Source organism: Podarcis liolepis (genome assembly GCF_965112155.1).
Source record: "Podarcis liolepis genome assembly, chromosome: 14".
In the NCBI taxonomy this organism is placed as follows: Eukaryota; Metazoa; Chordata; class Lepidosauria; order Squamata; family Lacertidae; genus Podarcis; species Podarcis liolepis.
The window spans coordinates 28,757,424-28,778,335 of record NC_139569.1 but is presented as its reverse complement, the minus strand read 5'-3'; the positions used below and the strand labels follow the sequence as shown (position 1 = coordinate 28,778,335).

Here is a 20,912-nt window from a genome sequence, read left to right as displayed (position 1 = left end):
CTTCGGCGGAGGGATTCCTACCGGAGACTTGTCCGAGGCCGATTTGTAAGGAAGAAGTTCTGGCGCGCAGTTCGTTTGTCCCTTGAGTGAAAGGAAGCCGAGGGAGCTGCTGCGCATTTGCGGGAGTGGCGCGGGAGAACCGGCGATGGGCTCCCGGCAGAGGCAGGAGTCGCTCCTTCGGTTCCACAGCCTCCTCCTGCGGTGAGTGTTTCCCTCTTCACACCTTTTTCCTTTGACTTCTCTCTCCACCCTCTTCCCCTCATGACAAGCTGCAAGTGTCTTGAGGGCGGGAGGTGCCTTCGCCACTTACCTTCACGACAACCCTGTAAGGTAGGGCTGCTGCTGAGTAATAGTTTCCAGCACAACGAACGCGTGGTGATCTTGTTGTTGTTGTTTAGTCGTTTAGTCGTGTCCAACTATTCATGACCCCATGGACCAGAGCACGCCAGGCTCTCCTGTGTTCCACTGCCTCCCGCAGTTTGGTCGAACTCATGCTGATAGCTTCGAGAACACCGTCCAATCATCTCGTCCTCTGTCGTCCCCTTCTCCTTGTGCCCTCCATCTTTCCCAACATCAGGGTCTTTTCCAGGGAGTCTTCTCATGAGGTGGCCAAAGTAGTGGAGCCTCAGCTGTCCTTCCAGTGAGCACTCAGGGCTGATTTCCTTCAGAATGAAGAGGTTTGATCTTCTTGCAGTCCATGGGACTCTCAAGAGTCTCCTCCAGCACCATAATTCAAAAGCATCAATTCTTCGGCAATCAGCCTTCTTTATGGTCCAGCTCTCACTTCCATACATCACTACTGGGAAAACCATGGCTTTAACTATATGGACCTTTGTTGGCAAGGTGATGTCTCTGCTTTTTAAGATGCTGTCTAGGTTTGCCATTGCTTTCCTCCCAAGAAGCAGGCGTCTTTTAATTTTGTGACTGCTGTAACCATCTGCAGTGATCATGGAGCCCAAGAAAGTAAAATCTCTCACTGCCTCCATTTCTTCCACTTCTATTTGCCAGGAGGTGATGGGACCAGTGGCCATGATCTTCGTTTTTTTTATGTTGAGCTTCAGACCATATTTTGCACTCTCCTCTTTCACCCTCATTAAAAGGTTCTTTAATTCCTCCTCACTTTCTGCCATCAAGGTTGTGTCATCTGCATATCTGAGGTTGTTGATATTTCTTCTGGCAATCTTAATTCCGGCTAGGGATTCATCCAGCCCAGCCTTTTGCATGATGAATTCTGCATATAAGTTATTATGGGGACACTTTGTCCAGTTGTTGTAATTCGCTTTTGCACCATTCACAAGGAAACAACTATGAAGTCTGCTGGCCAACCACAGCCTCTCGCAGGAGCGAGGAGGAAATGGGGAGAAAGAGAGCTATGTAATGTGCTTCAGCTTGAAAAAAAAGTAAAGAACTATTCAGTAGCACTTTAGTTTGTTAAGTTTGTTCTGGGTATAAGCTTTCGTGTGCATGCACACTTCTTCAGATATACTGAAGTCACCAGACCCTTATATATATAGTGGGAGGGTGAGGTGGGGCTTTTCTCAGAAGACTAGTAGGAGAGGGGTGGGTGACTCAATGGGTATGGTAAACCTGTTGACGACTACTGCATTTAGTCCTACAGGAAAAAGCAAGGGATAGTATGCAGATGACCAAAAATAGCTTTAGCATATGTAATGAGACAAGAATCCAGTATGTATCTCTCCTTGGAAGAAAGGTGGGGGTGCAATAAATAATTGAATGTTCTTATGTCATTCTGTGGTGCATTTCTTTGTGTGTGTGTATACCTCATGAGAAGAGAAGACTCCCTGGAAAAAGACCCTGATGTTGGGAAAGATGGGCACAAGGAGAAGGGGACGACAGAGGACGAGATGGTTGGACAGTGTTCTCGAAGCCACAAACATGAGTCTGACCAAACTGTGGGAGGCAGTGAAAGACAGGAGTGCCTGGCGTGCTCTGGTCCATGGGGTCACGAAGAGTTGGACACGACTAAACGACTAAACAACAACAAATATTTATTAAGTTTTCTATTTTACAATTTAAAATATTCATTAAACAACTTTAAAATGTCAATGACTTCCATTCTTCTCTTTCCGTAGTTCAATTTGTATATCATAAATCCCTGTATATTTTACATAAACTAAACCATTCAGTATTCCATTAATACATTCATCAAAACTGTTTATCTTAATGCTGCCAACGTTTTCAAGTGTGCAGAGTTTCCCCCCATATATTCAATAAACATTTTCCAATCTTCTTTAAACGGATGTTCTTCTTGTTCTCATTCTATATGTTAGGTCCGCAAGCTGCGCATGTTCCATCAGTTTAAGTTGCCATTCTTCTTTAGTTGAAACCTCACTCATTTTTCATTTTAGGGCTACTGTGGTGCATTTCTTAATATTGAGTGGTGCAGAAACTTTGGGTTTTAAAAATAATGGAATATAATTCCCTGGTAACGCATTATGTTTCAAAAATTTGCCTCTTGCAGTTATGGTGCATCTTGCAAGTTAAATAAGGAACAGGTGAATTTGCTCCAGAGTGGTGGTTTTGGGTCAAGCAGTGAGAGAGAATTGGAACCTGGAGCTCTCCGGCTAAAGTCCAGCTCTAGGACAAGGGTGGAAGAAGGGCAGGCATGGGCAGGTGTCAAGGCTTTGTCATCATAATCGTGCACCAAGGATGATACAGAACACTGCTTAATAGAAATGTATCTATTTATATATTGCTATCAGGTCTGCAACTTATCAAATAAGCTTACAGAATTTAATTTTGTTCCTTCTGTGGAATGGGCCTTCTGGGATACCTGTGACAGTTCCTTGGAACCTGCAGGTGGTTCCCTAGAAATCAACGTCTGGCACTGGAGAGCCAGTGTGGTGTAGTGGTTAAGAGCGGTGGACTTGTAATCTGGTGAACTGGGTTCGCGTCTCCGCTCCTCCACATGGAGCTGCTGGGTGACCTTGGGCCAGTCACACTTCTTTGAAGTCTCTCAGCCCCACTCATCTCACAGAGTGTTTGTTGTGGGGGAGGAAGGGAAAGGAGAATGTTAGCCGCTTTGAGACTCCTTAAAGGGAGTGAAAGGCGGGATATCAAATCCAAACTCCTCCTCCTCCTCCTCCTCTTCTTCTTCTTCTTCTTCTTCTTCTTCTTCTTCTTCTTTCTTTCTGCATCCTGCTTGCCCCTAATTAACCAAGATACAAGGCACAGGTTGGGGTCAGGCCCACAAAGGGATAAGGCAGTGCAAAACAGGCTTGATTCTTAGTCAGTGGGAGCCCACACAATGCTGCCATGAGAACATAAGAGCCTGCTGGATCAAGCCAGTGACCCATCTAGTCCAACATCCTGGTTTTACAGTGGCCACCCAGATGCCTATGGGGAACCCACAAGCTGAATATGAGCTCAACAGCAATTCTCAGCAACTGGCATTCAGAGGTATTTTGTGGAGGTTCTACCGTGAAGAACCTTCAATGGAGGTAGAACATAGCCATTGTAGCTAGTAGCTATTGGTAGCCTTGAACTCCACAATTTAGTCTAATCCTGTTTCAATGCCATCTAAATTGCTGGCCATCACTGCCTCCTGTTGGAGTGAGTTCCATAGTTTAACTATGTGCCAAATGTTTCTTTTTATTTTCTCCTGCAGTGGATGGGTGCCATTCTGGCTTAAGGGAATCTGCAAAATGCTGCACTCGCTTGGGGACACTGTTGGCAATGAGTCTTGTCCTGAACTTTTAGTAACAACTTGACAGGCAAAAATTAAATGGATGTGAGCATTTTTCTACTGCTGCTTAATTAATGTTTAATGATTGGAGGTGGGAGTGGAATAGCAACCTTAGGACAGATGGTGATTTTAGCAGTATTTGTATACTGACAGTGTTACCAGAAGATTATTAGGGTTGGCCTGCAAAATATTTCTGTTGAAGTCTGTTAATTCAGAAAACCAAATACTATAAATTGCTTATGTTACAGAGTATATGCGGAAGGAAAAAAGAATATCAACCAAGGACCACTTACCTTTGAGGTAGGCATGTATAATTTCTACCAAAAACACCCATTGTGTTTTACAACAGTACAGTAGATGAAAATGTATAGTTCTGCAATTGTGGGGGTGCTAATTTAGATCTACATTCAGAAAAGAAGGAGGAGAAGAAATCTATGGATTAATCTGATTGACAAACTTTAAAATTGTAGTATTTCTGAATCTGAGAAATTTATCTGATTGATTTGAAATGGCAAATCAACTCATGCTATAAGAACAGCTATTGAGTAAATTTCATTCTGTGCCTCGAAAGTTGAGATGTTGGAATGAACTCTTAACAGTTTTTTGTAAGGAAAATATAGATCTCTCATTTTTGCCATATCGTAGACCCTTATCTCAAGATTTTTGATGTAGCTTTGGTGCTTTTGCCTTAAAGAGATGCTTCCTTGACATTGATCAGCCTAATTTTTTAAGTATGTGTATGCTATGTAGATTAAGGCTGCAATGTACGTCAATAGGAGGTCACATTAACCTTCATTAAATGTGAAAAGTCCAACTCTGGATCACCACTGAAAAGATCGCTGAGATCAGGGGCGGGGGTTTCCCTGTGATTTGGAGATTAGCTTTTAGTCAGGGGAGATGGAAATGGACAGAAGAAAACTCATTCTTAGTGTCACTTCATATAGATTTGCTTCATGTATTGATGCTCTAAATTAATTATAGCAGATAATGTTCTATTCCTCAAGTGTCATTTAAATGCTTCCCAAAGCTGTACTGCAGAAATTAAACTGTTTGTTCTTCCAGGCTGATGTGCAAGTCTATTTGATTCAGGAAGGATGTATAAATCCCTTGGAGAGCTTCTGGGACAGGAGTGATACAATGTTCATTATGGAGAAAGTAGTATGTTTAGTGTCTTTATTTTAAAACAAACATTGAGCTTGCTTTTGTCTGAGTGGTAATCATTCTAACACAATTGCTTATTCTTATAGAGACCTTGTGAAGAAATGCAAGAACTGGAAGAGGAGCAGATAGGTGACCCTTCTATTTCTAGGACTTTCCCAAAAGAGAATTCTTCAGCACTTGCTTTACCCCTTCCAAAAGCAAGGTGTGTGAATCCTAATTTTTATATTTTTATTGAAAAGAATGCACTTTCTTAACAACTAACAAAAGACTAATTGTTTATTATGCAAGTCAACTACTGTAATTGAATGTGTAAACTTCTGAGAAATGCTGGAAACAAATGTTTCATGACAGCCTTAGTAGGCAGCCACCTGTAACTCCTCTAAGAGGAGCTTATGTTAAATTTGCATGATGATAATAGCTTTTATTACACGTGAGACATAAATTAGCTTTCTTTGATTTGGGATAGCTTGCTGTTGCATGCTGAATTGTAAGATCAAATGATCCAGCCCAGAACTAGTGGCTTGGTTTAGATTGTCATATCTCAACTTCTTAAGATGATATGTGTACTAGACTTCCCCTGTCAACCCCATCCTTATGCTCCCCTTTCTCAATGCAATGTGATAAGCCAGGAAATCTTCAGTTAATCGTTTCCAATGATGTCTGAACAAGGTAACTATAATTACATTTCATGGTTTGAAGTTGGTTTAAGATGCTTGCTCATTCTGAATCTGGTAGTCATACCAGTAACTATAGCTTCCCAGTTTGGACATTGCAGGAAACTGCAGTTAATTTAAGATGTGCCACAGCATGCCAGCAAAAAGGAAGAAGGGTTGAGCCAGGAACAGAGCAGATGTTCCTTCCTATCAAGTCAGGCACCTGCAGTTTTGATGTTTCATCACCTGCTGAAAACAGTTCTGCTTCGCTAAGCATTTTCAGAGAATTAATTTGAGTCTGTGTTTATCATTTATTCTGTACTCTGTGGTGTTTTAATGCTTTTATTGTACACCACCATTGTGTTTTCTTAGAATAGCACGCACATTTCTTGGTTTATTAAGTGAAGAGGTTATCTTCTAAATCAGGCTACTGTGGCATAGAAAGGAATTAAGCATTATCCCCCTCATAATACACTTCTGACAGTTATTGAACATTTCTGATGTCTTTAAGTTTGTTTCCAGGCAGTTGATTTCATTCTACACAATGTCTCAAAATCCAAATATGGCCCACCCCAACATAAACGAGTCAGCACCGCTTCCTCCACTGTGGGTGCGTTGTGATCACTCCGACCCCAAACAAACTGTCTGGCTAGGAGCTGAACCTTTCTGCACTGGAAACAAGATTACGGGGATCCATCTATACACAGTTACCTGCAATGGTAAGATTTTCCCTTGGATACCTTACTTGTCAGCAACCTCTTCATTGAATTTGAGTGAGAGGAAGTAGAGATGTTAAGACTATTAATGTAAATCCCCCCCCCTTTTTTTTTAGTCTTTAAAATACAGTGTCTGCATTTCTGGTCCATAATCAAAGTGTTAGTTCATCACCTCTAGTCCCGAAGATGTTTTTCAGAAAGTGGTTGCTGGCTATATTGGTTAATACAGCATGTAGTACAGTAAACAAGTTGGGTTTTTCTTAATTCAAATGGTATTACCTGGAAATGTACCTATTTAATCTTGATGGTCTGGTGGGTGTACTTTACTTGCTGTTTTAAAGAGATGTGGACAAGTGGGTGTGTATTACTGGTTGCCAGTAATAATTTTTGTCTCGGAGAAACCCATAATCTAGATTCTTTTCATAGCTTATCAGTGTTGGGAGAGGCAGTAGGATACTGATATGAGGGGAATCTTCTGATGCAAGCAGATCCCAAGAGGAAACTGACATGTTGTTCTTCAAAAGTTAGAAGACTTCTACTAAATTCAGTTTTTTTTTTTAATCCAGGTCCAATATCAAATAAAAATTATTCAGCAGACTTGCAAGAACTAAAAGATACTCACAGAATGAGGAATCACTCTTCTGACGTAGGTTTCTCTAGTTTATTATTATTATTATTCACACCTATACAAATATTGGAACTACTTTAATTTTCACATGCACACAACTGGCGAAACCTCAAGTCACTTACTGCCTAGACCCCTAAAATACTGATATTTAGTCTTAGGACATGGCCTCTGTAGGGCTAGAGCCTAAACAATCTGGGTCTAGCTCTTGTTTGGGATTTAAGCCTTAATGGGATTTTTATGGTAACCACTTTTTAATTGGGTGTTTTTCTTGTTCTAAACTATGGGTGACATCCAATGTTAGACAAGCAGACTTCCCCTTCCTTACCTGCCCCCCCCCCCCGGTCCCTTCTGCCTCAGAAATATGCTCTGGGAGGTCACCTTTGCAACAGCATTCTGCAACTGTAAACTGTTAATTCTAGTTAACAGCCTTGGCTCAGTATACCTGAAGCAGCGTCTCCACCCCATTGTTCAGCCTGGACATGGAGGTCCAGGGCCGAGGGCCTTCTGGCGGCTCCCTCACTGCGAGAAGTGAGGTTACAGGGAACCAGGCAGAGGGCCTTCTTGCTAGTGGCACCCGCCCTGTGGAATGCCCTCCCATCAGATGTCAAGGAAATAAATAACTATCTGACTTTTAGAAGACATCTGAAGGCAGCCCTGTTTAGGGAAGTTTTTAATGTCTGATGTTTTATTCTGTTTTTAGTGTTCTGTTGAGAGCTGTCCAGAATGGCCGGGGAAACTCAGCCAGATGGGCAGGATATAAATATTTATTATTATTATTATTATTATTATTATAGTTGACAATAAAGGGTTTTGCCCGTTACAAGTTCCTTGAAACCACTTCATTAGACTCCCTCTCACTGGAGGACACCCTTATTCCGTTGGAGAGAAATATATTCGCTGATTTTTCTTGGAACTCTGTAAAGAAGATGGTGGAGGCCCCTCCCCTGACTTCAGCTGCCACATTGGTAAGGAAATCACCTCTCTTAACAAATTATAGTAGCAGAGTAAAACTGTGCTGACTTAACTATGAATAGTGTAAATTGACAAACTAATGTTAGGTAGCTTAACGTGATAGTGCATTAAATGATTTATTAGTCTTCCTGGGCTCTAGCAAGGATCCACATCAAGAATTATGCTTTTTTTGAACTTTCAGAAGATTCAGATGGCATCTGGGAGCCCCTTGAGTTCTGTGTATGAACTGAATAGGGAGCTGCAGTTCCTTCTTGTAAGTATAGCTATGAAAATCACATTTCAGAAGAGAACTATTGATCATATAGTAACAAGGATGGTTGTGTGGTTTTAAACAGCTCCCTTAAATCAAATAAATATTTGAATACGCGGGTGGCGCTGTGGGTTAAACCACAGATGCTAGGGCTTGCCGATCAGACGGTCGGCAGTTCAAATCCCCGTGATGGGGTGAGCTCCCATTGCTCGGTCCCAGCTCCTGCCAACCTAGCAGTTCGAAAGCACAAAGTGCAAGTAGATAAATAGGTACCGCTCCGGCGGGAAGGTAAACGGCGTTTCTGTGCGCTGCTCTGGTTTGCCAGAGTCATGCTGGCCACATGACCTCGGCCAATAAAGTGACATGAGCACCGCAACCCCCGAGTCGTCTGCGACTGGACCTAATGGTCAGGGGTCCCCTTACCTTTACCAAGAATACTCCCAATTAAAAAAAAAAATGTTTTGCAGTAAAGATCATGGTAGTTCCAGTGGTATTTCTTTTCTTTTTAAGAAATGGAACAAAGTATGAAGTCTCAAGTACAGTCCTAAGCACACTTACCAAGGAGTAAGGTCAATGATCTCAGTGGGTCTTGTCTGAGTAAACATAATTGATTCTTAGTTGAACCAAAATCCTACCCTGAGTACAGTTTCTTGGCAGAATTTAGACATGGTTTTTCTAGGGGTAGATCCTCTATACATTTAAAACAGTGGTTCCCCCAAAAATTGGGGCCATCAATTTGGTTCCATAAACTGTGTATCCTACCATAACCAATACAAAGCTCTTGAATAGTGATCTTTTTGTTTTGTTTACACGGTGCTGTCAAGAGTTTGGCTGAGAGCTTGAAGACTGGCATGGCTGACTGGCCTAAACTTGTGGGGGGGAAACCAGCTGTTGAACTAGTACAGAAACTTTTGAAAGGTAACTTTGTAGTATTCTGGAAATGTTTGCTGTGAAAAGCTGGACATGACCATAGCTCAGTTGTAGAGCATTTGTTTTGCATACAGAAGGTCCCATGTTCAAACTATGACATTTGCAGGTAGAGCTGGGAATGCCCTCTACCTGAAAGCCTGGTGAGCCTCTGCCAGTCAGTGTAGACAATACTGAGCTAGATAGACCCAATTGTCAGACTTGTCGTAAGGCAACTTCTTGTGCTTCCAATAGAAGTAGAGGTAAATTTGTTGTGCTCAGTAAATGTCCATTGCAGCCAAACTTTTTAGCAAAACTATTTGCATTACATCAATGGCATTTGCATTATGTATTGATACTCTGCTATGTGTACCTTGCCAATAGATCTGTACTGTCATCCTCTCTCCCACTTTAGATTTAAAGGACATGATGGACGGTTTGAAGATGCCAAACAGTAGTGATGCTGAGGTATTCAGAGCTGTGAAATTTTTCATTGTTCATCATTGCCAGGGCAGTTTCAATCTGTAGTTGCTGGATATGTGTTGGCTGTTCATTGTTTGGTAACATGATTTTATGCCTCATAGGTGTGTATAGGAGGGACTGTGCTATTCAAACTCTCTTCCAGTGCAACTGCTTTTTGTTACTTTTTAAACTTAAATACTTTTATATTTATAAAATACTGAAGCAGTCCCTTGTTATGGTTGGGTCATATCCTGTTGCAATTCAGATTGGCACCGGCCACTTCCATTTATTTATTTAAAAGTGTTCACTAAGTGGTGTGCAATTATTTTTAAATGCCATTTAAAAATGCAGTCTAAATATGAAAAAAGAGCAATATAAAAGCATATAAAACAGATACAATAGGAATTGGGGAATTCTAACAATAAAACAAGAGTCTGATCTTCTGGGTCAAGAAAAGCCTAGGCAAAAAGATGTCTCTACAAGACATCAGAAGCATATGATGGCTGCTGCTCTCGCATAGGGCAAACAGAAAAAGGCATGCCACCGAATGGGCAGTAGCAGAAATGCTTGTTTTCAGGTCACCACCCTATGGTAAAAATATAATAGAGCGTGATGCAATGAGTAGAATTTCTCCAGATGATCAAAGTTACCTTACAGGTCTATATTGGGGCAGTTTCTCAGGTCCTGGGGTGCACTAGTACAGCTCATTTCAGTGATGGGGACCTATTAAACTAGTCTAACACAGAGTCTGATGGGTTTGGGGTGGCATGTCTGCTCCTGTTGATTCGCTTGGTTCAGCCTTCTCCAACCTGGTGCCATTACCAACCTAACATTGTGTGATCCAAAGGAACTCTTCCATATTTAACTATTTGGCCTTTTTATTTGCTACTGCTGTTGGTTTAAAAAAAAGGTGTAGTGTTTTTTGCTTCTTTATTGTAAATGCCCGGTGATAGATTTATTTGAAGAACAAGATATAAATAACTAAAATAATATTAAATCCATGCCTTTATTATGAAGGATGATTTTAAAAATTATTTTCCGAATCTCCAGGATGACACTGCTGCAGTTTATGGCACCATGAAAACACATTTTAGCAGGAGAAGAGACATTGATTTTGTTGAGCAGTTCTGGTGTAAAATATGGAAGAGTAAGTATGCTTCTAGATGACCCTAGCTATCTTTTATTTTAAGATTTTTAGCCTGTAAGAGAAATGACTGAAGGTTTATGCACTGTCCTGCTTATTTGTTTGTTTTTCATTTGAGCTACTTTTAATTAACACTGGTTTTATTTAATGCTTTGCTCCCCCCCAAAAAAAGATGTCACTTCATATGAAGAATTGGTGAAGTGTTTCATGTTGATAATGAAAGCTCTCCAGTGTGGTGAATTGAAGACCTGGGTATGTAATGATTAATAAAGCTTACATCTTGGGCAAACCAATCCTATCTAGGGATGGTCAGACTTCAAGCTTGTGGGATCAAGCTTGTGGGAAGTAATTTCGTTGTCCCCGAAGGGGGCAATAACAATAAAGATATTATTATTATTATTATTATTATTATTATTATTATTATTATTATTATTATCTGCCTTTTTCCCTGTAATCCTGCTGTCTGCAAACTGGAACCATGTGCAAAGTACAGTGGTGCCCCGCAAGACGAAATTAATTCGTTCCGCAATTTTTGTTGTCTAACGAATTTTTCGTCTTGCGAAGCACGAAATCCCATAGGAATGCATTGAAAATCAATTAATGCGTTCCTATGGTCAAAAAAAGTCCAAACAAAGCCAAATTTGGTACAACAACAGTTTATTAACTGCTCTTTAAAGTCACACATACTGTAAAGAGCAGTTCGAAAATTTAAGGGAAAATAAATTAACTTTATAAACAAAACATGTCTTTGTTTTTAGTCAAAGAAAAAAAGTCACGAGACGTTTTCGTCTTGCGAAGCAAGCCCATAGGGGAAATTCGTCTTGCGAGGCAAATCGCGAACGGAAAAACCTTTCGTCTAGCGAGTTTTTTGTCTTGCGAGGCATTCTTCTTGCGGGGCACCACTGTACTGTCTTAGAAAGTGGAGCAGGTATATCCTTAGAGTTAAGGAACAGGGCATACGTTGGTGCCCAGGAATTTGTTTTCAATGCCAGAACCTGAGCTCGCTTTTGTTCTGCTGAAAAATCCATTCCTCCAGCCCACCACTTTTTGTTTCGTTTTGGAAAACAAGAAGTTTTTTCTATTGTTCACCAAGAATTTCATTCCCAATTGTTAATCTACTGCACCCCCCCCCCCCAGAGATCTACCAGTAGATCCCAGTCCACCTTCTGACCACCCCTGCTTTATAGTAATTACGTTACTGGGAAGTAGGCAGGGAGACAAGATGCACAGCTACTATGCTAGCTGAGCAGCTGTGGTATCCTGGGAGTATTTGGTCTGGGATGGGGAGAAGCACAACCAGATAACCAAAAAAATGACAAGCTCCCTCGGCATTCCTTGGTGCTACAGCCCACCAATCGGGCTGCTTTGGAAAGGATGCCTACATTGCAGCCATTTTTCATGCTGGGCTTCCACCAAATCTTGTAAACCCCCAGCCAGAGGAACTACAATATAGGATTGTTCCCTTAAGTCAGCAGTGGCCAACCTTTTTCAGGCCGAGGACCTCATTGACCCTTAGCCAGCTATCCAGGGGGCTACCTGCTAAAGTTGGTCGGAAATAAATACCTTTTTAATTAAATGCTGAGTACATAGATTAGAATCCCTCTTTCCCTTGCCTCTGGCTCATTGTATTTTAATTCCTTCCATATTGATGTGAGTCTTTTTTTAAAGCACTTCTTGTCAATTCTCTCACCTCAGATTTAAGAGAAGGGGGGGTTGCTTTGTTTTTAAACCAGCTGCTCTGGAATTACAAAAGTAAAGTCTCAGGACAAATAAAACTCGAAGGGGAAAATAGAGAAGGTGGTTTGGTTTTGGATTTACCTTGATGAATCTCCAAAGGAGCACAGGAATATTGTTCTTAAAATATTGGACAGAGTTGCAGAGGAACTTCTCCTTGCTGGGCAGACAAAGCAAAAGAAATCTTCCCCCGCTGCCCCAAACCAGCACCTCTTTACAACACAACTGCAGGTGCACCTCTGGCAGATCTCATTTTCTCTCCTTTTAATCTGAGTTGGTGTTCACTAGAACTTGGACCAAAGTTTGTTTTTTACTGCCAGGACTCAGCTCACAAACAGGTTGACGTAACTAATGCCTAGAAGCCATATATTAAGTGATATGTTTATTCTTTACTTGCTGAGTGACTGTAAGCAGTCTTGTATAGCCCTTGCAGAATTCCTATCAAAGCAGTTTCCAGGTTATTTTAAGGCAGCTGCAGCTTCTACAAAAGTAAATGGCTTATTGGAGCTCTCTTTACACCTTCCTAATGAATCAGCCTCAAGGCAAAAGCAAACAGAAGGTGCTAAAGATCCTTCCAAAGACCATGAACAATCTGCTCACCCTGAGTCTTCATCTCAGTTTACGGAGTCTTGATCGTGAAATGACAGTGCTCTCCACAAAGTCATGCAGGAGGCTTCTGAGACAAAGTTCTAGTTTGATATAATTGGCACTGAACAGAGCATATCCAGTGAATTTACTTTGGTTTTTTTTTTTTTTTTTAAGGACTAGGCTCGTGCTGGGGAATGTGCTGCATATTGAGGAGTCTTGAGTCACTGCCTGGTTGCCTGGCAGCAATTTCTAGTTGCCAGTGGTGACCAGGAAACTTCTTTATGGCAGGTCTGCTTCCAGCCCCTAAGAGGAATGCTTTAGTTCAGCCAGTCCTATTCAGGCTTTGTAAGTGCGGGTAGGGGCAGGCAGAGTTTCACGGAGAATAAATAGACCACTTTTTTTTTCTTTCCCACCCCTATGATACCATTCCCAGCTGTGCTGAGGATAAGATAATGCATCCATATGGCATATCTCTGCCCGACTCTCTGAAATAACACTGCCAGTCAAAATTAGGCAACAGTGGATGAGACAGACAAACAGCCTGTTGTGGTAAAAAGCAGCAGCTTATATTCTCAGTGGGCTCTGTTTTAAGGCTGGTACCCATGAAACAAAGCATCTGAAACCTAAGTAGCCAGTATGGTGGGAGGGTTCTGGAGAATGGGAAAGAGAAAATCTGTGTTTTCCTTTCCTTGCTCCCGAAATACAGTGCAGAGAAGGTAGGTGGGCTTTTTAATGTCATGTCATACACCTGCCCCCACCTTAATTCCTTTCTGTCAGGTTACTAACCATCTTAGGGGTTTGCAGAGGCCAATTTTCTCCCCCACCCCACAATTTCCCTTTATTTGGCACCCCTCAATATTCCATACATGCTAGAAACTTGCATGCCATTCTCTCTGTGAATTTGATAATAATAATAAATTAATTTACAAACTATTGTATTTCTTTGTACCCAGGGCAGGGGTCGCTCTGCAGATGTTGCTGGGTTACAACAAATCTGACAATTTGCTGTGCTGGTTGGGTCTGATGGGAGTTGTAGTCCACTAACATCTGGAGGGCACTATATAGGCTCCCAACTATGAAACCACTCATTACTTTTGAGTGACCCTGCTTTATTTCCAAACTAAGATGTATTCTACTGCCTGACTTTGCTAATTGAAGGAATGAGTATCAGTGAATGTATTTGGTTGAATGATTAGGGCTGAGCGGACTCGTATAGCCTTCAGAAATGGGCTCTCTTAAAACTACTCTTTGTGCTGTAATTGTACTTCACTATATCTTATCAGTAGACAGGATGTATACATTTATTTATACGGATTATGTCTCTGTAGGTTCATCAAGGAAGTAACAGCTTACTGAGCAAACTGATTAAGCAATCTTATAATGGAAGCATAGAATCAGTTTCTCTTAGTGGAGATACTCCAATTCAAATGCTTCTAGAAATTGGTGTGGATAAGATGAAGAGAGATTATGTTAGCTATTTTGTAGGTAAGTCTGCTTTGCACAACCATCATGATATTGGGTGACTGCGTCCAAACAGTCCATCACATTTGAAATCAATCTCTTTCAATTAAAAAATCTAGACGGGCATGTCATGAAAAAGGATTTGAAGTTCTGTTGGGCAAATTCCTTAATTACATGTTAGGACTGTTTCCATGAATGCTACTTTTGGATATAAACCAACAAAAGTGACTATCAGCTGAGTTTGCCAGATGGTCCTTGTCCTTACGTTGCTTTTCTACATTATCTTCACATAATATTTAGTAGATTTCTCTTTTTAAAAGACAATTTTTGGGGGGGGGGGTTGCAGATAATTTTTTTAGGAGCAGAAAGTGTTCATAAGTCCCTGTAAGTGGGAATGGTGGAATATAAATAAATGAATGAGGAGGAGGTTTGCATTTAAAACAAAAGCACAAAGATAGAAGAGAGAATCGTTAGAGATCCATCGGAAGGGGGTACAATGATGAGTACCGTTTATGTACAAACTAAGTTTTCAATATTGGCTTCAGCACATTTCTTAAATCGCCTCCCATACAGAGAGCTATTGACCCAAATGTTTGGTTTTATTACACTATTATGTCTTACTCGCTTTGTTTGTTGGAAGCCATCCAGAGTGGCTGGGGTAGCACAGTCAGATGGGCGGCATATAATTAATACATTATTATTATTATTATTATTATTATTATTATTATTATTATTACTAATGAAATATGAATGTGTGCCAAGGTTTAAGGGAAACTTTGCAAAAAAAAATTCTAATGTTCCTTCCCATATTTGTTAATAATATGCAATTTATGCACTAGAGTCTTATTGATGGAATTTATTATTTTTCCCAAGTATTTAGCAACTAAAATTATTGGTTGAACCAACATTTTTGCCACTGTACATCTGTCTTTTTATATGTGTTACTAGGCAATAGTTCTAGTACCAGTTTTCTTCTACATTTTTTACATACCTTTAATGACTCTCTGATTGCACTTAGTGGTCTAGACTCCTGGTCATGCTCCTAGATCCATTCATTCAGGGGTTATTTTGTTGACCTAACTGATATTATCAATACATTGTATATAGCATTGCCACTAAAACAGGGGCCTTCTGCTGCCTGTAAATATTAGTGGTTGCAAAACTGCCCTCTTTTAAAAAAAGTTTTCTGAACCACTCTTCAATAAAAAATAATCCTCGAGTGGGGAACAATATAATAAGTACAACAAAGCATAAATTATATCAGCAAATAGAACTTTAAAACAGCAACAAAACACACATATCCAGTAGAATTCTCCAATAAGAAGTCAACCAAATGCTGGGATACAAAAAAAGAAAAAAAAGTGTTCTTAATTTATTAAGAAGTTAAAACTCTGCTGTGGCCAACTTTCAAGGTCTCTTACTCATCTGGGTTTCATCTCAAGTTTTCTCATTGGTCTTGGGCTCTTTGCAGAGCAAATGTGGAGGGAGGCTTGTGACTTTCTGGGTAATATCCGCATTTGGGTTTTTTTATATAAATGAAAGTTTCCCTTGTATTTAAAATTATGCTAAGTAGAACTATCTTTGTTTCAGGCAAGGAATTTGCAATCCGTACTCACTTGGTAAGAGACTTCCAATATTTCCTCTCTTCAAAACAGTAGTGAATGACTGGCCCAGCCTGCACAATGCTAGTTCTACTCTGGGTAAACCAACTGGAATTAATGGACCTATGCTAGTCATTCCCATCCATTTCAATGGGTCTGCTCTGAGCAGGACTAGCATTTGATACAACTCGCTGATCTTGGCTACTTAAGTTTCCCCTTGTGCTTTATCAAGAAGCAGCAAACCATAATCCCTGGATTAGCATTGTTTCCAAACCGGAGATGGTGGTTTGTTTCATTCCCAACAGACTATGGTCAGTGAGCCAAAAACAAATGTTGGTTATAGTTCAGGGGTTTAGGGGAGTGGGGCAGACCATGATCTCTGGTTTGGACAGAACACTAGGCCAAGAATCATGGTTTGTTTCCACATGATAACAGGGGGAGCAAAGTACCTGTTCAGAGTAAACCATCAACTATGGTTTACTATGATGAGCGAACTAGACCTTTTATGAGCGGAACTGCAGCAATTCTTTTGGCTTAGTCTTTCTTGAGTAAAGTAGGGGTGAGCACTGTCTTGCATGTGTTGAAGTATTTGCATTGCATTCTGTCTTAACCGAGCAACTTATATATATTTGGTGTCTCTTTTAAAAGCTATTGATTTTTGTTCTTTGCCACCTCTTTGTCTTGAAGGACTACTTCATGTCAACTTCAGTAGATCTGCAAGAGCAGGTTCAGCGCATCCAGAAACTCCACCATAAGTTAGAGATCGTGGACAATTGTGTAGAACTTCTGAAACTTGAGCAAGAGAACCTCATCTTCTTGACACAGTAATTGTTTACCAGCAAATCTCAATAGCAAGGACAAGTGAATGCTCTGGAATACTGATATCTGGAAAGGGAAAATGGCCATCTTAATTGAAGATAGAGACTGCAATCCCAGTCCCCACTATGGGTGGGGTAGAAATAATAAATTATTATTATTATTATTATTTATTTAACCCTTCTTTTATTTCCCTGTATATCATAGTGTGTACTGCTGCTAACTCCTTTCTCCGTTTGTAAGTGGTTTTAAGAGAAGTGCAGCTGTCACAAAAATACAACTTGGGGGCAAATATATAATAATGATTGGATTATTGACATCTTACTCTTGGACACCCAAGTTGCTGTGTGTCAAGTTTTTGGCCATAGAATATATTTCTAAAGGGGAGGGGAGTACTGTTTAATTCTTAACAGCTAAGCTCTAAATCAGTGGCTCTCAATTTTTTTTCATGCCACCAACACCATGGTTACATAAATTAATACCCAGTGCCACCTACTCTATAAAAACCACTATTCAGAATAGTGGCTTGTACAACCTACTAAGGAAGATAACAGCACAATAAAATTCAAAACAATAACACTTAATTGCACATTTATTCAAAATCCAATAAAACTAATTAGTTCAGTTAATTCAACTATATTGATGATACCAGCTTTTCAAAGTCTGTTGGCCATTTACACTTCCGCTGGCCCCCTGCTGCCCACTTGCCTTTTAGCGCCCTCCAGAGGACAGAACGTCACTTTGAGAACCACAGCTCTAAATTAAAGTGTCTCTCTGCTCCTATTTAAGAAATCAAAAATCATCTGAAGGGATTTCCTGTTGCTGCTATTTCCTGTAAAGGCCCCTAAGTTTTTCAGCATGAATGTGCTCTTTGCACAACTCCTGTTAACTCTGGCACTTATGAAAATACCTTCCAAATAGGTTGTGCTTTGCCTGAGTGTATCTCATACCTTTTTGCCAGCTGATCACTGTAAAGATTAAGGATGTGGCTGGTTTGGAATTACTTTGCAGGGATCAATAGTTAACATTCCCTGGGTATCTCTTCAGAGCGCTGATATTCAAAGAAATTCTCTTTTCCTAGGTCCTGTATAAATTACTACAAGGAAAACCCCCTGAATGAAAATCATGTATTTCAGCTACCAGTCAGGACAACTTTTGTGAAGGAGTTCTACCAAAAGTAAGCTAGGCCTCAGTATTTGAACCCTAGAATTTAAATGCCTGTAGAGCGTTAACTTCCAGGTTGTCTTATAATTGGCTTTCTTCTTGACTGTCCTTCAGTGCAAATCCTCAAGTATGGAGAGTGGATATCAGCAGTGGGCAAGGAGAGAAAAAAGTGAAAACAATATGGCAACTGAGCACCACAGTGCCAGCTGAACACATGAGCTCAAGCAGTGTAGGTGAGTGGGTCTCTATGATCTGAATTTCAGTGTTTGTTTTGCTTCTTTGTCTCTCCCTGCTCTGCCTCATTCCACTTCCTGTAGCCTGCCTTACAAATGTCTTACTACTGGGAATCTTATTTTCCAGTACTGGAGCTGATGGCAGACTGGTGATTGCCAATGCAGACACATCTTACATGTGGTTTAAATGAGTAGACCTGAGGCATGTGTGAAGACTTGCATATCAGCAAGGGAGAGGCTATTTATATGTACGAGAGATCACTGATTACAGTTCCTTTTGGCCTCCAAAAATGAAGGGAATTTCTGGGGTGTAGCTTACAGGAGTGTCATTCTCTAGAAAGAGAAGAAGATGGGTTTCTTCTATGAAGTGTGTGTCTTGAACTGAGGAAAGGTAAACAACAAGGGCACTGGCTCACATAACTCCCCAAACTAGTTCGTAGAGAGGCATAATAGTTTTTCAGTGAGTCTGGAAACAAGTTCCTTATTGGTTACAGTCAGGGCCATGCAGCTGATGGGTTGATTAATTTTGATGGCTTTGCTCTGAGGTCTTCAGAAAGGGAGAAGTACCATCTTGCCACTTACAGCTATGGCTGATGTAGTGGAGGTCAGATGCTAAGATGAAGGTTACCACCAGAATGTAGATGTCAGATCCAGATTTCATCCCAAACTGTTCAGAGATTCTCTGAAAAAACATTGGACGTTTTGCTCCTGGAAAGAATATCCTAGATAGACCAGGTCTCCACATTCTACCTAGGGACTATGTGTTTTTGTCTTAGTTATTCTAACTAAGATCCTGTGGATGGGCTTCTGTCCTCTTTTTCTGTGCAAGAAAGTGTTCAGTGTCAGTGAGTTTCCGGGTTTCTTGAATTGTATAGTTCAGCTTATTCCTTCACTCTGGGAACTTCCAAACCTGAGAAAGTCTCCCCCCCCCCATGGAAAACACAGAAGTCTCCCCTTTTACTTAACCAGAAAAAGCTTCATGGATAAGTCCAATGTTTTGCTCTTAACATCCCATGTAGCACCTCATAATCCACTTGTTGTGGTTTCTCTACCTGTCACCACTTTTCTTTGGTCTTGCAGGTCTTCTGGATGATACTGAAGATGGTGGCAGTAAAGAACTGTCTTTTATTACCTTCACCGAGTGCTCTCAGGTGTACTTTACATAAAATATTGGCAGTATTTCCTGTTCTTCCCATAAGAGCCTAGGGCATCTAACAATAGCCAAATATAAAATCTACATAAGACAGTTATTAAAACCAATATAATAGTAAAAATGCAGTTGAGCAGATAGCAGGAGGAAGATCTATTTTGCATGCAGAAAGTTTTGAGAGAGATTACTGCCAATCAGTATAGATAATACTGAGCTGGACGGACCAATAATCTGACCCCAGAACCAGGCAGCTTTCTGTGTTCCTGAAATTTAGTAGTCGCAGGCCTCTTGACACTGAAATTGTGCTTATGTCTAGTAACCACCAATAGATCCATTGAAGATTCATAGATAGTACTGAGATAGTATGTTCTGACTCTCTATAAGACAACTTCCTTATGTTTAGGGAAGCTTTTAATGCCTGATGTTTTAATGTATTTTTAATCTTTTATTGGAAGCCCCCCACCAGAGTGGCTGGGGAAACCCAGCCAGATGGGCGGGGTAGAAATAATAAATAAATGATGATTATTTTCCTGATAAATGGACTGTTGGACTCCACTCCAGCTTTGTACCAAAGTCCATACATGAAGCAGAGCTGCAGCCTTAAAGTTTAAGGTTTATTCTTTGCTCCTGCTAAACATTTATGTAGTGTCTACAGTGTGCCAGAAGTTAATATACTCATTTGTCCACAATACTTGGAATTTATGTTAGGTAGATGGGACTGAGAGGAAGCGAGGAGGGTTGTGGGCTAGCAAAGGAAAAGTGGGGATGTCGGGGAGAGTGGCAGTGAAAAATGAGGTAGTGAGGACTGTGTTGAAAAGCAAGACACTTCTATTGACAGGTAACTTACTAAAAAATGCTCATTTTAGCTATTGAGTAACCCTGAACCAGTTGGCACCTACCTAATTCTCTATAATTCAAATAACATTTTCTTAGTGAAAGCCTCAGCAGAAGGTTGTATTTTTGCTAAATTAATCAGAAAAGACTTTAGACTGGTTGATCTCAGTGTTTGTTACACTTTTTAAATTTTACATCATCCCGGAAGTGTATCACAGGGTTGGACCACAAGTATTGTCCTGATCTCTAAGAAAGGTTTTTAAAAAACAACCCAACAACTGTCATCCAATCAGTCTAATTGATGTTAAAATTCAAGCTAAGTTCTTTCTTTTACAAGCTGGAATTTTGGGCAGCAGCAAGTGAGGTTTAGTGTGGGATTTTCAACATTGAACTCTTCTTGGATATTATTTATATATTCCAGAACGGCCATTTTTATGTAGCCTTTCTTAATTTTTGAAGGCCACTTTTTACTTCAGAAGCAGACAAATGATATGTTAAATTCCTCTCCTAATTTAGATCAGAGATTGCTGTGTCTAGTTAAGTCCCACAGCATAGTCTGAAGGCACATGATGCAGCCACCTTGCCAAAGGTCCTTGAGTTCCATATTGGAAAAAAGATAGGTTATGAATGTAAAATAAAAATTTGCTACTTTGTTATAAAGTGTTCTCACTGAATTAATGGATACAGCTATTTCGCTCGCGATTGACCCAAAGGAAGTGTTGATTTAAAAGAT

General features: G+C 40.4%; 1 protein-coding gene across 1 annotated transcript; it reads left to right on the top strand.

The window, feature by feature from the left end:
* Positions 1-25: 25 nt before the first annotated feature.
* ZWILCH (zwilch kinetochore protein) lies at positions 26-20,839 on the top strand. Its single transcript, XM_083475101.1, has 18 exons — positions 26-201; positions 3,955-4,006; positions 4,769-4,864; positions 4,954-5,069; positions 6,043-6,239; positions 6,803-6,882; positions 7,659-7,829; positions 8,018-8,089; positions 8,911-9,004; positions 9,408-9,460; positions 10,505-10,601; positions 10,771-10,850; positions 14,249-14,405; positions 15,972-16,000; positions 16,670-16,806; positions 17,880-17,975; positions 18,077-18,195; positions 19,276-20,839. Exons 1-18 carry the CDS (start codon positions 146-148, stop codon positions 19,359-19,361), a joined length of 1,788 nt encoding a protein of 595 aa, XP_083331227.1. The 5' UTR covers positions 26-145; the 3' UTR covers positions 19,362-20,839.
* The last annotated feature ends 73 nt before the right edge of the window (positions 20,840-20,912 follow it).